This window comes from Pezoporus occidentalis, unplaced genomic scaffold (assembly GCF_034315485.1).
Source record: "Pezoporus occidentalis ecotype Australia unplaced genomic scaffold, CSIRO_AGI_Poc_V1 ctg304, whole genome shotgun sequence".
NCBI classification, from domain to species: domain Eukaryota; kingdom Metazoa; phylum Chordata; class Aves; order Psittaciformes; family Psittacidae; genus Pezoporus; species Pezoporus occidentalis.
In genome coordinates this window covers 94,887-110,482 of record NW_026914986.1, presented here as the reverse complement: position 1 = coordinate 110,482, position 15,596 = coordinate 94,887, and the positions used below count along the sequence as shown (strand labels likewise).

Sequence of the window (15,596 nt, the reverse complement as noted above, 5' to 3'; positions counted from 1 at the left end):
CGTGCGTTAGTCGAGCTCTGTGTTAGTGACCGTGTAGCCACCGGCAAAGGGCCTGGCTAAGAGCAAATCCAGAAGCTCCCCTGAAAGAGGCTTAAGAAGAGGAGTGCTTGACCATTAACTTCTGTGTTTCCAGCCAACGGTTTAGGTTTGAGCAGCCTTGAGTTACGCAGTTACAGTGCCTCCGCTTACGTCCTAGATTACGATGTTACTGCCATCCTACCTCTTAACATTCAAGTGCATTAGAGAAAAGTAGGAAAACCTTGCCTGAAGAACTCTGCTGTACCTCAGGCACGATTTTAGTTGCTATCAGATACGATGGAAAAGACTCGAGTTCGTCTCTTCCGCTCCCTGCCAAGGCAGGATTGTTCCCTACAGGATAAGGACAGGGACGGTGCTTGCTCCTGCCTGCTCCGATGGGTGAAGGGAAGCTGCAGGATCTGAGCACCTCTCCTGGTGCTTCCCTTTCACTCCATCGCAGTGGCCTTTGACACCAAGGTCCTTTCCTTGTCCGCTCGCCAGCGCATCCCTCCCCTGCAGCGAAGGGGGCACGGACACAGGCAGGAGTTGGGCAGAGCATGGCTGGTGGCCTCCCCATGTGCCCCCTCCTGCAGGCTGGGCTCAGTAACTGCCACACAGAAGGGACCCGCACCAGGGTCTTGCAGGGTTGTACCCAGGAGCTCGGGTACCGGCGTGAGCGGGGTCGGGCCCTGGGCTGCGGGTGAAGGGGAGCCATGGGGCGGTTGCGTCGCTTGGCATCAGCCCCATCTGTGCAGGCTTTGGGGTGCTGCCAGGTAAGGATCAAACGATTGTGGTTCATAGGGAAGTTACAAGAGACCACGGGGGCTCTTCCTCCGAGGAAGAAAACAAGCAGAGCGCACTCGTGTTAAATACCCTGAGCAGCCCTTCAGCCGCTGGCAGGGGTTATGGGGCAGCTTCGCTTTGGTGCTTGTTTTCATCCTCGTTCTGAGGCCGGGGACCTCTCTGCAGAGAGGCTTCACCCAGGGGCTGGCGAAAGGGCTTTAGTAAAGGTAGCATTATTTCTCTTTCCACGTTTAAAGGTTACAGGAGTTACTTGCCTTTTAAACCCAAGCAAACGTGGCGCCCTCCCCACGCTCCTAGATGATGGTGCAGGAGCTAAAAGCAGAGCCCCGTTTGTTGGTGCTCTGCGTTGGCACGAGCTTCCCTTTTCCGTAGTAACCCGAGAATATCGCCTTCACATCGATCTTTTTCGAGAGGGTGAGCATCCACATCCCGTTATCGAAATACAGCAGTTTCCCTCCTCCAATCTCCCCCACTTCATCCCCTTTGTTCCCTGCCTTTTCCAGCTTCACGAACTCCAGCAGATCCAGCCCGGTCTGCACGGCCTCGACGCCGTTGGCGCAGCCCAGGGTGATGTGGGCCCGGCTGCCCTTCGGGAGGCTGTCGGTGGGCAGGATCTTGTCGGCATCCCCAGGCCAAAGCAGCAGCTGCTGCTCGCTCAGCTCCACGCGAGCACCCACAGTTTTTGTCGTGAGGAACAGGGCCGAGATGGACAAGGTGAAGCCTTTGCCGTACGAAGCCTTCACGGCCTGGGAGGAGAGGGAAGGAAGCAGAGCACAGCTTGAGCTGCCTGCAGGCAAGGGGTTTGCGGCCCTGTGCTTGGGTTTATTGCTCGGGGGCTTGGCTGATCACAGGGACCTATTGGAAATACCATGTGCACCTCGAAGTTCTCATGGCCCGAGTCCCTGCTCCATGAATTTGGAGCTGCCTGCGTCTTGTTCCCTCCCACATTCCACTATTTAACTTGGGTTTATTGGGTTTGAAATCCTCTAGCAGTTCATCATCACCCAAAGCAAGCTGTTGGAGATGGTGCAGGAATGGGCTCTCTGGAAACATACAGGAAATCATAGAACAGTTAGGGTTGGAAAGGACCTTAAGATGATCTAGTTCCAACCCCCCTGCCATGGGAAGTAGCCCCCATCTCCTCCAGCTTCTCTATTGCACAGGGATGTCATAGAACCATCGAATAGGGCTGGAAAGGACCTTAACACCCTCCAGTTCCCGCTGTCGCTGGGCCTCAGCTCAGGCCGTGTCCCCAGCCCACCCCGCGGCTCCTGGGGCCACCAGGGCCCCGGTTGCTCACCTCTTGCTGCGCGTAGTCCTCGGCCCCGGCTGCCTTCCCGAACTCGGTGTACTTCGTGGTGCAGTGCAGGACCCCGGGCGGCCTCTTCACGAAGTAGCTGGTGAGGGCGATTTTGATTTTGGGGTCCTCGATAGCGGAAGCAACTGCAGGCGGAGGGAAGCGACGTTACTGCGAGAGCCCCAGCGCCAGCAGTGCCACCAGGAGCCCAGGGCCCAGCCCAGCAGAGCCCCTCCTGCTTTAGCTTAACGCTGCGAAGGAGCAGGTGGGGAAATGAACTCCCCACACACACACACACCTCCCACCTCACTGCTGCATGGGACCCCAAAACAGAGGCTTCTGCACAAAACAGGGCTTGGGCCAACGCTGCCCATGTCAGACCCCCTCGGGGGACAGCGGGCTCCGTCCTTCCCTTCGCTCCCTGGCTCCACGTTGGTTCTGCCCTCACCCACCCAGCTGCGGAGCTGGGGCCATGCCCATGCCCAGGCCCCCGATGCTGGTGCTGGACCCAGCTCCCGCAGGGTTGGACCGAACGGGCTGCTTGGGGAGAGCGGTTTCATTCCCTTGAGCTCACAAAAGCCCTCTGTGAACTAGGGGTTAGGATCTCGTAGCCTGGCCTCGCGCCTTACTCTAACTAGGAATCCACCTCGGAAGCCCAGTGGATGCGTTCCGCTTGCCAAGCGCTAACATCCTGCCACCAGAGGAAGAACTGGGTACGCTGCTTCTATACGTACAGTATTTACTCTCCTTTTTGAAGGCTTTGAGACTTGCGAGCTCATCCAAGAAGGCCTGGCCAGCCTTGCGCAGGATCTCCGAGCTTCTTTTGCTCAGAAACCACCCAAAATACATGGGCAGGAATTCCTTCTCCAGGCTGGGCTTCATCTTCTTCAGCTCTTCCGCTGACAGTTTCCATTGGTTCTTCTCCTTCAGCTGCGAGCAATCCTGTCGCCACGGGGTTTTGGGCTCGGCGAAGATGACTTTGTACCGGTATTTGTCAGCAATATCAAAGAGTTGGTCCAGTCGTTCCCTCTCGTGGTGGGTGTCATCCAAAACGATAACGCTGATGTCGCGTTTGCAATAGTCAACTAGATCCTCATCCACCTTGGAATACTCTTCGGGAATGGCGCTTCGAACGGAAGGAGTGATTTTATAGTTGTCGACAGAGATCACCTTGCAGGCATCCTTATACCGGTCTTGGATAGCGTGGGCCAGCGTGGACTTCCCGCTGCCGGGCAGGCCTCGGAGGATGAAGAAGGTTTTGGACTCTTTGAGCGTGGCGATGGTGTCTTCATCGTCCAGGAAGGGGAAGTGCAAACTTTCGGGTCTTTCTTTGGCTGATTGAGTGGACATTTTCCTAAACAGCTTGGGCAGGAATGGGTGACTCTTCTTGGAGAAGCCTCTGTTCTGGAATGCGACAAGGAGAGAGGTGCCAGTTACCGACCCCGGTGCGATGGGGATGCGTTACCCCTGCGGCTTAACTCCCCCCCTTGCAGCAGGACCCTCGGGAAGGGGAGGTTTCACCCCTGCCGTGGCAGAGCTGCAGCTGTGAGCATCAAAGCCTCCCTCTGAGCGCCCAAAACGCTTCTGTGCCCCCTAAACCTGGGCGTGCGGAGGGGAACTTGCCTTGAGAACAGCAACCTGAAGTCCCAGCGCGTTGTGGCGGCTGCTGCCGTCCCAGCCCTTCAGCCGACCCGAAGGCAAAGCTGGTCCTGAGGCTGAGGATGCTCTCGCACTGTAAGAGCTGCCCCTTTCTCTGCACTGCAGCCCCCGGCTGCCTCCGAGGAGGGGATTTGGGCTCCTCTCGTGCTGAGGAGCAGCTGAAAATGCTTCCGGTAAAGGCAAACCTGCGCTCAGCGGCCGCGGGGAGGAACACGAAAGTGAAACCAGCCCCTGGAGCGAGCGAGCAGCGCTGCCGCCAGCTGGAATCCGGGCTTAATTCCCAGCAGGGTCTGGGAAAAGGTGGAAGCGGGACGGGGACTTCTCCAGCCGTGCCCGCGCACTCGCAGCAATGGGGCAGCCGCTGCTTTTTGCGGCGCTGGGACCTCTCCATTTTCCCCCACCAGACCCGAGCTGCAGAGGGGCTGAAGGATTCCGGTTTGCCTTTGATGCAAACACTGAGGGGTTTATCCCCAACCTCTGTGCTCTGCCTGCTCCCCCGTTTGCAGAGGGAAGCTGTTACCAAAACCCAGCTATTCCAGCTCCCTGCCCCATCTCCCATTGCAGAACACGGAGGATGGGGACCAGGACGGAGAGCCCCGGGTGCAGGGGAGCAGCTGTGCCTGCACAAGGAGTTCCATGAATGGGTCTCCAAGGAGAGCGAGCCCCAAGCATCGCTCCTGGCCCCTTCCCTATGGACTGGGGGGCTCCAGGAGGCAGCAAACGGTCGAGGCAGCTCCGGGAGCTGGTGCGTGTCCCCTGCGCCCGCAGCTGCCGGCGGGGCAGGACTGAGGCCGCTTTTCAGAGCCGCAAACAAAGGAACAATAATGGAAAACCTCGCTCCGGCCCCATTGTTCGGGGGCCAGCGCGGAGGAGAATGGAGCCTTCACGGCCGGGGCGGGCGGACAATGGCCCCACAGAGCCCCGCGCCGGGCTGCAGCCGGACAATCCCCCCCATTCAGCCCCCGCGGGGCCGAGGCTCGGCTGCTCCGGGCGGCCGGAGGGGTTCGGGGAGACCGCGATGGAGCCTCGGGGTCCGGCTGCGCTCCCTCCCCTCCCGCACCCCCCCGCTCCCATCGACCTCGCGTCCGCGCCGCCGCCGCCTCCCGTCGGGTGAACGCGCCCCGCAGCACCCCCGGTCCCGCACTTACCATGGTGAGGGCAGCGGCCGCCGGTGCGGAGCGGCGCGGCGGGACAGCGGCTCTGGACCGGCCCCCCCCACCGCAGCCCCTTTCATAGCACCGGGGGGACCCCCCCCGCCCCGCTGCGGCGGAGCATGCGCGGGGGGGGAGCGGGGAGGGACGGAGCGGACACGAGGGGGCCTCTGTTTGCAGCGCTATCGCGATAGCGCGACACCGTCACCGGCCGCTGTTTATTGTCCCCGTGTCGCCCCTTCCTCCCCCGTCCCGCTCAGTGCCCCCGCTGCGCTCCGGCCCCGGCCTCTCCCTCCGCGTCCTTCTCGAAGCCGTCGACTTCGGTGCTCTCGCTGCTGGGGTCCTCTGCGGAGGAAAACGCCGCTTTGAGCCGCGAACCGGAGCCGCGGGAGCTCCGCGGTAACTCCGCGCCCACCCGCGGTAACTCCGCGCCCACCCGCGGTAACTCCGCACCCACCCGCCTTAACTTCGCCCGCACCCACGGTAACTCCGCACCCACCCGCGGTAACTCCGCCGGCACCCACGGTAACTCCGCACCCACCCGCGGTAACTCCGCGCCCACCCGCGGTAACTCCGCACCCACCCGCGGTAACTCCGCGCCCACCCGCGGTAACTCCGCACCCACCCGCGGTAACTCCGCGCCCACCCGCGGTAACTCCGCACCCACCCGCGGTAACTCCGCCGGCACCCACGGTAACTCCGCGCCCACCCGCGGTACCTCTGCGCTAACCCGCGGTACCTCCGCACGTACCCGTGGTAACTCCACGCGCACCTGCGGTACCTCCGCGGTAACTCCCCGGTAACTCCTCGGTATCTCTGCCCGCACCCGCGGTACCTCCGCACCCACCCGCACTAACTCCCCACCCACCCGCGGTACCTCCACAGTAACTCCGCGGTACCTCCGCACCCACTCCCGGTACCTCCACGGTAACGCCACGGTAACTCCGCGCTCACCCGCGGTACCTCCGCGGTAACTCCGCCCCTATCCGCGGTAACTCCGCACCCACCCGCGTGTTCCGGCTGCTCCGGGCTAGCGCAGTGGATGCGATAGTGCCAGGAGCGCGGGTGTCTGCTCCCTGGGAATGGGGAGCTTTGCTCCCGTGCTTCGGGGAAGGGAGGTGGAGAATGTGTGTGCTTATGGGGCGCAGAGGTGTCAAGGGCAGGTACCTCTGAGGCTCGGAGCTCTTGGGTCTTCTGTGTCGCTCAGCTGCTCCATGAAGCTTTTGCTCACCTCATCCAAAGCCTGGAAGGGATGGAGGTTGTTAAGAAAGGCCCTAGAAAGGCAGTTACACACTGCCACGCTCCTCCTGTGTCCTGCTCTCTGCTGTCATCACACGGCCCTTTCCTACCACAGAGCTCCCTGCAGTGGTCACTACCTGTTCCTGTCCCTTCACAAAGGTCTCCTCCCCTGACCGTTCCATCTCTCTCCACTAGTGCTTTTCTCCTGGCTCTGCCCGAGCTCCAGGCACCCAGGAGGGATCACCGGGGAGGTGAGTGCTGTGCTGGGGCTGTGGTTTGGTGCAGAGGGGTTTCTCTGGGACATTTTGGATGTTCCCTGTGGACACACTGGCTGTGCAGGGATGTTCCCTCTGCACACACTGGCTGTGCAGGGATGTTCCCTCTGCACACACTGGCTGTGCAGGGATGTTCCCTCTGCACACACTGGCTGTGCAGGGATGTTCCCTCTGCACACACTGGCTGTGCAGGGATGTTCCCTCTGGACACACTGGCTGTGCAGGGATGCTCCCTCTGCACACACTGGCTGTGCAGGGATGTTCCCTCTGCACACACTGGCTGTGCAGGGATGTTCCCTCTGGACACACTGGCTGTGCAGGGATGCTCCCTCTGCACACACTGGCTGTGCAGGGATGTTCCCTCTGGACACACTGGCTGTGCAGGGATGTTCCCTCTGCACACACTGGCTGTGCAGGGATACTTCCTCAGTTCACAGCACACCAGACACTAGTTAGTTAGAGGTAACTGACGGATGCTGCCCCAAGCTCCTGTCCTCTTTGCAAGAACCCACTTACAGTGACGATGGCCTCCTGAGCAGCTTCATCATGAAGAAGTGTTGCCTTGTCGAGTGCTTTCTCAAAGGTCAGGATTGCAGGCCGGTAATCCTTTAACCTCACTGTAACAGACAAATGCAAACATCTATTTTAACCCCAGACCAAGAGAACACCACTGGTGGATCGAGCAGGTCTCCAAGATGCCTTGATCTGAACAGTTCCCATTGGTACTAACGCCTCTACCTTGTGCTTGTGCCACGAGGACCATAGCGTGGAGCTGCCACTCAGCATCTCCCTCTTCACCTGCCGCCTGCAGGGACTTCAGCCCGTAACTTTGGGCAGCTTTTGCATTATCCAGCTCGAGGTAACATCGGCCAATTTCATGGAATAGCCAGGCCTTCTCCAGGTTGGATTTCACCATTGGAATCTTCTTCTCCCATCTGCAAGCAGGGAGGAAGCAGGGCAGAGGTGAGTGCATCTCCCCAGGTGTGGTTAGTTCAACCCCTGCTGTTATAACTGAAGGCTTCCAGGTACTGTGGGTACAAACACCCCACAGCTCCCCCTCGAGCAGCGGGGATAGATAACCTGAAATATATCCACAAGCTGGTGCCTTCCCTTGTCCCTGGTGTTACGTACGTGTCGATAGCAGGCTGGAATCTCCTGGTGCTGGCATAAACCCTGCCGATGTTCTCGAGGGCTCTGGATACAGCATCTGGCAGATCACTGCATTGGAAAGAGAAAGAAATCATTGTGGCAGGGGCTTGTTTCTGCTACAGTCCGTGCTTCCCTCAGCTTCCCACTCGCTTTGGGGCTCAACAGCACCTCAGGCTACGTGTTGAGAAGCAAAGGAGCGAGGCCATGAACTGAAGGCTGAGTTCTGATTTTCTCTCCTGGCAGCCCATAACACGCAGGGAGAAAGGGTTTAGGTTTGTCCTCAGGTTCTGTGGGGATTTGCTGCTGTGGATCTGGCCGTCCTTGTCAAAGTCTCGCTCTTTGTTGCCTTGTGGGCCCCACAGAGCTCCTGGGTCCTTAACGCTGACAGGTTAGTTCTGGCCGGGAGGAAAGGGAAGACCCCAGACGTGTGTCAGCAATGGGGCTCCAGACTTGCTGTGCTCGCAATGAGCCTTTGCCCCACGCTGGAGGCAGCTCCTTCTGTAAGGATGTAGCCTGAGGACCTCAAGCAGTCCCTGTCCCCATCTCCAGAGTGGCCTGAGCCGCCTGCCCTCACCTAACAGGGAAAAGCTGATGGAGAGGAGGGATGCGCCCCGTTGGGGACATCTTCTCTGTGCCCACTGCGGGCGGCAGCCACCAGAGGGCGAGCCGCCCCCCCCGCTGCGGGTTCTCCTTCACCATCGCTTCCCACGGCTCTAAAAGCAACTGAACCCCGGCTGCTGCCTCCCTCCTGCTGATGCTGGACTTGGTTTGTGCGAGTGGAGGGCACAAGGAGACAGGCAGAAGGTTCACAAACCACGTGAAAATGCTCCGAGGCTGCTGCAAGCCCTTCGCAGGCTTGGCAGAAGGAACCCCCAGTTCACAGCAGGCAAGGCTCTGAGGAAGGCTTCAGGCTATGCCTTGCTCCATTCTGTTTTAGCTGGAATTGCTGTGTGTGGGCAGGTGACTGCTCCTCCAGGATAAATACATCCAGGTTTGAATGCAAATGGTTCTAAGAGCAAACGCAGCGGAAGACTTGAGGTCAGAGCCTGGGAAGGAAACGCATCCTCCAGAGCTCACAGTGGGGCTTGTGCTCCCTCTTGCTTTGCTTCAGCAGGGGCTGAGATGTGCCACGTGCTCCAGGCCCTTTAAAGACCTGCTTCAGGCTCCTTCTGTTTGAAACAGGGACGATAAGAAATCAGTGTGATACCTGGGCACGGGCTGAGCACATTGTCCTGTTAAAGCTCCAGGTGAGAATTCCATGACCTGATGCTGTAACATCTTAATAGAGCTACTTCCCTCTTTGCCCATCCACCTGAACCCAGCACTTACTGCTGCCTGGCCAGCTCCAAATCCATTCTGTGGCTCTGCAGGGCTGCCTCCGTCTGGCCCATCTCTAGCTGAGCTTTCCCAATGCGGCTGTAGAGGTCTGCGATCAGCTCCTTCCTGTTGGGAAGTTCCTCCTCTGACCACCCTTGTACCTTTCTTAGCACACGCTTGGCTTTCTTGCAGCTGTCTTCAGGGGAGTCACCGCTCAGCACTGGAGGGAAAGAGGGAGGTTTAATGCTGCTGGGTGGACGTGGCGGTGCTGGGCGGGTGAGGCTGAGTGCAGCTGGATTAGCCCCAGGCAAACCTTGGGATGGGTTAGAGCTCCTCACTGGTCAGGCACTATTCCCCTGGGAAACTGCACTACTGGGGATCACAGCAAGTAAAGGGAAAACACAGAATCCCAGGCTATGGGTTGGAAGGGACCAAAGCTCACGCAGCTCCTTCCACTAGAGCAGCTTGCTCCAAGCCCCATCCAGCATGGCTTTGAGCACTGCCAGGGATGGGGAATTACTGCTAACATCCCATGCTGAAGTAAAGCTGCTTGTCTGAAGGTTCGAGAGCTCACGGTTGTAGCAGAGCAGCCTGCTCTTGGATGAAGTTCTAGCTACAACACTGTGGGGTTTATCCCCCACATTAGCCCCTTGCACATCCCTGCTGAGCTCTGCTCCCTGTACCCAGCTGGGCTGCAGTGCTGTGGGAATGAGGCTGCAGGGGTTTTGCCACCCTCCTCACTGTTACAGCTTAAAAGAAGGAAACAAGTAAATGATTCTCTCTGGGTTCTAAACAAGTAGCAGAGGGCCAAAGAAAGAGCCCAGGGGGAGCTGAATTCTCCTTCCTTCAGAGCAGGAAGTATGGGAAAACTAACCCAGGATTGTGAAGAAAGTGTTGGAAAGGTGAAGACTGCAACAGCAAATCCTGCCCCAAACAGCCTGCTCGTGTTTGCACTGCTTCTGTTGGTCTGCATCTACTGTAATTACTACAGCAGATAACCCCATGTGCCCGCCATCATTTCCTTACTGCTTCCAGCCAGGATACCCACACATGTCAATGTCCTCCATGGCCTTCTCAATGTATCTGCCAACCTCCAGGGGTTTCTGCTTCTTGTCCCGGCTCCACCTTTGCTGCCGGAGCTTGCGCTCCCTCACCCGGGCATAAATGGGCTTCTGCTGCTGCCAGAACTCGCTGCGGGTCTCCAGGTAGGAAATGCCCCCCAAAACCAGGTCCTTTACCTTGATCCCCTGCTGTGTGCTGCTCTCCATCAGCTCTGAAAGGAGACAGGAACCCAGGGGAGCGTTAATGAGAGGGATGGAGGAGGCTGCAGTTTTCCTGCTCTGACAGAGGCTCCTAGAAACCAAAGCCTTGGTGCTCCTCAGAACTGGTGTGCTTAGGAGGGAAAGCTGCCTCGTCATTCCCATTCCATGTGCTTCAGTGAGCTAGTGCTGGTGTTCCCAACCCCTGTGGTGGAATTCATCATGAATCATGATGACAGGAGTTATTTGTAACGCTGCTGTTTCTGCTTTGGATTTCGTCAGCACAGATTGCTTGGGCTTGATTTACGCTTGGTTATAAAAGCCTCCCATTTAACAGGGAAGGAAATGTGCTCAGAGATGGGATCTGGCTCCAAAGATACCTGCCTCTCTCACGACCCCCACAAGCTCTATGTGAGCTCTGATACAAACAAGGAAGAGTAGCCACAGGGATATAAAAGAAGAGGAGAAAGAACCTGCTTAGAAGGAGCATTTAGTTAACTGCAGTGGAGAAAGACCTTTGTCATTGAGCAGCTTTTCCAGGTAGGCCTTGTCAGCATAGAGCTCTCCAAGCAGCTCTCGCTCCGTCTTTGGGTTCCTCACAGGCTTCTGGTTCTTTGTCCACTTTGGATTCTTTGCCACTTTGATTGGGACTTTCTGTTTGCACTACAGCAAGGAACAACAAAGGCAGTTGGGAGAGGTGAGTGGGGAGCACTGGGCTTAGCAGGATTCTCATTACACTCCACATAAACCAGCTTAGTCTTTAACTAAAAGCAACAATCAGTGTCACCGATTGCTCTGGTGCTGAGCAGCTGCAGTTTTGCCCTCTGTATGATGTTGAGCATCATAAGAGCAAGAATTAGTTCTGCTCCTGATCACTGCTGTGGGAGGACAGGGAGCTGGGACACCTCACCTAGGGCCTAGAATGGCTGGACCAGGTGATCCTTGAGGTCCCATCCCTCCTGGGATTCATGGGTTCTATGAAGGTGGTGGGCAAGGCAGGTCCAGTTATCCACAAAGAAACAGAGGCTGTAAGAGCCAGGGCTTTTAAAGTTTCACATTCCGAATCCCAGGAATTGCAGGGCTATTCCTTAGGCCCCTTTGTAGTTCTTTTAAGCACTGAGGACCCGTGATTCCCGCTGGAGGAGGCAGTGAGCATCCCCTGCACTGCCTTCAAAGGGAAACGTGGCATCCTGCAGGAGCAGGGCACTGCCTCCATGCATCCCCCCAGGGTGAAGCAATGGAGAAAGTGCCCATTATCAAACCTTAAACATCAGGAAACCCAAAGCAAACACTGGAGGCAAAGGTACCCTGGCTCCGACCTCGCTGCTGTTACTCATTAGCCTGTGATGGGTGAGCAGCAACACCCGGCAGCCAAACTGGGGCTGGCAGAGGATGCTCTGCTCCTCCGTGGCTGCTCTTTCCTGCCCTTCTGCCTCCTCCTTCACATTCTGTGTAGCTTGAGCAAGAGCTACATTAAAACCGGGTGCATAAATGCTCTCGTGAGGGCTCACTGCGCTTCCAGTGCTCAGAGACCAGCCTAGTCCACCTTGCTGCAGAAACTATTAACCCTCTAACAGCTATTTCAGAAAGCACCGGTGATACAACAGCTCCAGTTGGCCCCTAAAGCAAGAGCTCTTCAGACCGTACCTCTGCCTGCTTGCTTATGAAGCACAGATTCCCTTTGTTCTTCAGTTTAACTGAGGATGGAGCTGCAAATACAGAGAAAACACTGGTTAGTGCTCAAGAACAGCAGTGCAGAGGCTTTAGGAATCAAAATGACCATAAATGTGCCGAGCCTATCATGTCCTGTTTGAAATAAAGCCTTCTGCTAATTCTTCCATGTGAAATCTGTGGTCTGCAGGCAGGGAATACAGCTCAGAGGTGCAGCTCCTCTTGGGGTTTTAATCACTGCTTTCCCATGGCACCAGGGGGCTTTTCCTACTGCGTGGAAACAGAGGAAGGCAAAGGATGGCAGGTTCTTCTGAGGGCTTACAGCTGATGCTTAAACTGGAGTTAAAGCTCTAAGTACAGGGATGTTCCAGAGCAACTAACTCCCATTTTCACTGTGACTCCCACGCTGCTGCTCAGGCAGCACTCTGGCACTGGAGGTAAGAGTGAAAGCAGCTCTGGCTTGGGCTGGTTGGAAGGAAGGGAAGAGCCTGACCTGCAGCAGGGCAATGGGGCCGGAGGGAGCAGCGTGTGTCCACGTGTGTCACGGAAGGCTGGAGGTTCTGAATGCCGCCAGCAAAGCGGTTCTGGGATGTGCCCTGTTCATGTATGCACATTTCCCAACTGTTTAAACAGCCGGATCAGATGGCAGCGTTTCCTTTCCCCCTGCATCAAGGGCTATCTCCTCTTGGGCTCTAATCCATTCATCTCCCTGCAGGGTGGCTGCGTGCCTGAGAGCCGGAGCACGCTCTGCCCATGCTCATCGCTGCATAAGAGGAAGGAAAACTAAGGGAAAAGGGACAGGTTTGCTTTGAACATCCCCTGGTCCTTGGCCTTTCCTGCAGGACTCCAGTCTAGGATCCAAGCCAGGAGTTAGGAAAGCAGTTGCTGCATTGCAAGAGTCAACAGTTTCACTGGACTTATGCAATGGGAGCTGGAGGGAAGTCAGGATCACGGCAGGGGCAGTCTCAGGTAGCACGGCAAATTCCATTACAAACTTGGAATGTCGGGATAAAGATCTCCCAGTGGGATCTGCAAGTAGAGGAGCTGCTTTGTTCCGTTTGTTACTTTGTTACCTGGGGTTTGATGGTGACTTTGGACAATTAAATCAGTGTCATCGTTTACTTCCATAACTGGAGTTATTAGAACAGGTATATAATACACATCATATCTATATTTATATATATTATATATGAGTTATATTAAATATAGATTATATGTTTGAATATATGTGAATATAATTAATATATTTATATTAATATATTTAATATATATTTAATACATTTAATCAATATTATGTTAAAATTATATTAAAGCATATTATGAAATTATAATAAGTATATTATTTAAAATATATTTAATATAAAAATATATTAATTATATTCACATATATTCATATATGTGTATAATATATATATTGATGTATAAATATATATAATATTCTAATTCTGTGCCTGTTCATATGATTATATTAAATATATTTAATATAAATAAATATATATTAATTATATTCACATATATTCATACATATAATATATAAAATATTTAATATAATTCATATATAAAATATATATTATATCTACTACATAGGAACAGGCATAGAATTAGAATTAAACAGGAGCCGAGCTGTGCACTTCTTGGTGCTTCCTGGTTTCATCTCGGTGACCACTGGGCACACGCAGGCAAAGAGGTTCCAGTTGCAGGGTCCACGGGTGCCTTGCAGAGCTGGCGCGGCCCCACTGCCCCCCGCCAGCCTGGCTGGAGCCCTCACCTCCGATGCAGTTGATGATGGCTTCCTGGGATTTCTCGATCCCCACCTTGAACTCGTGCAGCTCCGGCCGCAGCCGGTAGCCACGGTGGTAGAACACCAACGCGAACTCGAAGTCGCCCATGGTGTACAGCGCCTCTGCTTTTTGGTACAGTCCCTAAAGCGCCATTGGGAAACAAGAAACAAGTGAAAATCAGGGGATGGGGAGAGCTTTGGAGATCGCGGTTCCCTCCCCATTGACTGCCCTGCACTGTCCCAACCGGCCTCCGCTCAAATCCAGCCCTGGAATTCAGTTGTCTCCCAGCACCTCCACTTCTCTGGAAGCAGTAACCCCGGCAGGGCCGTGTTAGTGACCGGATCCCTGGCTCTTCCCCCTTCCTGCTCTTTACCTTGGAGAAGGTTTGGTCATTGCGGAGAGAGGCTTCAGCGTCTTTCAGGGCATTGTCCGTGTCCCCCAGGCGCAGGAAGCACTTGGAGCGCGCAGCCAGGCACTCCCTGTCACCGCCTCGCAGCTTCAGCGCCTGCAACACAGCAGGGATCCAGCATCCAGCATCAACGGAGGAGCCTGCTCCATCCCGGCACGGGCCTTGGTGATGGATGGGGATGAACCCACGGATTCCCTTGATGCTCAAAACCCCCTCTGCTGCTGCTGCTGCAGCCGCCCATGGGTGCTGCGGCCCCACTGCTGCCCGTCTGCCACCTCCCTTCATGCCCTCACCTCCAGGTGCTCTTGAGGACGCTTCCCTTCATGGAACCCCAGCCTGGTTTGGGTTGAAGGGACCTCAAAGCTCACCCAGTCCCAATCCCTTACCACGGGCAGGGACCCCTTCCACTGGAGCAGGGTGCTCCAAGCCCCTGCGGCCTTGAACACTGCCGGGGATGGGGCAGCCACAGCTCCTCTGGGCACCCCCACAGGGCACAGCCGCCCCCCGGCCTCCCGCTGCGCTCACGTTGTTGAAGCAGACCAGGGCCTTGCCGTGCTCCCCACGCCGCAGCAGCACGGAGCCCTCGGTCATGAAGCTGGGGAAGGTCCCGACCGGCGCCGCCTCCGCCTCCATGGCCAGGCCGCTGCCGCCGCCGTCGCTTGGCAACCGCCCGACTTCCGGCACGGCGCTAAGCCCCGCCCAGGCAGTGACGTCGACGTGGCGCGCCCCGGGAGCTTTCCCGCGCCCCGGCAGCAGTTCCCGCGTGGAGCCGCCGGTCCCGGTCGGTCCTCACCGTGGCTCCTGGCCCAGCCCGCCTGGGTGCGGAGGAGGAGCCGGTGTCCGATGGGGGCTGGTCCCTGCACCCGGGGTTCCAAAGGTTTTACCGAGCACGGACCCTCGGTAAAACCGGTTTCCCATAGGGAAATTGGGTGCGTTTGGGGATGCGCTGGTACTGCCTCATCCCGGCAGCATCCCATCCGAGACAGGCGGGAGGGATGAATGGGAGATGCCGATGGTTCTCTCCTCTCAGTGACTTCATTCTGGCCTTGGCTAAGACACTGCCAAGATGAATGATTGAAGCAGTTTGTCCCTGCCAAGTGACTCAGTGTGGCGTGGCGTGTCCGTCCTGCTCCAAACCTGTCAGATTTAACGTCACCGCAGGGAAAATCAGCGCCGATGTTGGGTTTGGACACAGCTCGGGAATGACACAGCCCATCCTCACTCCGTGGCTGCGGGAATGGGGCTGGAGTGGCTGGAGGGGAGGGAGCCCAGGGGTGAGAGGCCAGCGTGATGCCCCCCGTCACCAGGGAGCCGGGCAGAGTTTAAGCTTCAGTAATTGTTTTCCATGGAGTCTTTCCCCAGCGGTGCCGCCAAGGGTGAGCCGCTCTCCCTGAGATGGGCAGGAGCATCCTTGTCTGTGTCCTGCGTGGTGGCTGCCCCAGGCCCGTGGTCAGCCTGGTGACAACATCACCACTGACCTGTCCCCTGGAGCAAGGCCACCGGCTCTCGTCAGAGGCCGCCCCGGTGCCTCCCCTTGGCGCTGCTGCTGCTGCTGTCACACCAGAGG

The 15,596-nt window shown here is 56.7% G+C and overlaps 2 protein-coding genes across 2 annotated transcripts; both read right to left on the bottom strand.

The window, feature by feature from the left end:
• Positions 1 to 280: 280 nt before the first annotated feature.
• On the bottom strand, positions 281 to 5,045 carry CNP (2',3'-cyclic nucleotide 3' phosphodiesterase). The gene is made up of 4 exons (XM_062627657.1): positions 4,927 to 5,045; positions 2,854 to 3,523; positions 2,123 to 2,265; positions 281 to 1,568 (listed from the first exon to the last, which is right to left on the bottom strand). The coding sequence occupies exons 1-4, from the start codon at positions 4,927 to 4,929 to the stop codon at positions 1,116 to 1,118; spliced, it is 1,269 nt and encodes a 422-aa protein (XP_062483641.1). The 5' UTR covers positions 4,930 to 5,045; the 3' UTR covers positions 281 to 1,115.
• A 25-nt stretch (positions 5,046 to 5,070) lies between these two features.
• Positions 5,071 to 14,693, bottom strand: ODAD4 (outer dynein arm docking complex subunit 4). Its single transcript, XM_062627656.1, has 12 exons — positions 14,555 to 14,693; positions 13,994 to 14,125; positions 13,608 to 13,761; positions 11,816 to 11,877; positions 10,684 to 10,831; positions 9,958 to 10,182; positions 8,922 to 9,129; positions 7,575 to 7,661; positions 7,182 to 7,378; positions 6,960 to 7,060; positions 6,097 to 6,172; positions 5,071 to 5,274 (listed from the first exon to the last, which is right to left on the bottom strand). Exons 1-12 carry the CDS (start codon positions 14,660 to 14,662, stop codon positions 5,186 to 5,188), a joined length of 1,587 nt encoding a protein of 528 aa, XP_062483640.1. The 5' UTR covers positions 14,663 to 14,693; the 3' UTR covers positions 5,071 to 5,185.
• Positions 14,694 to 15,596: the final 903 nt, after the last annotated feature.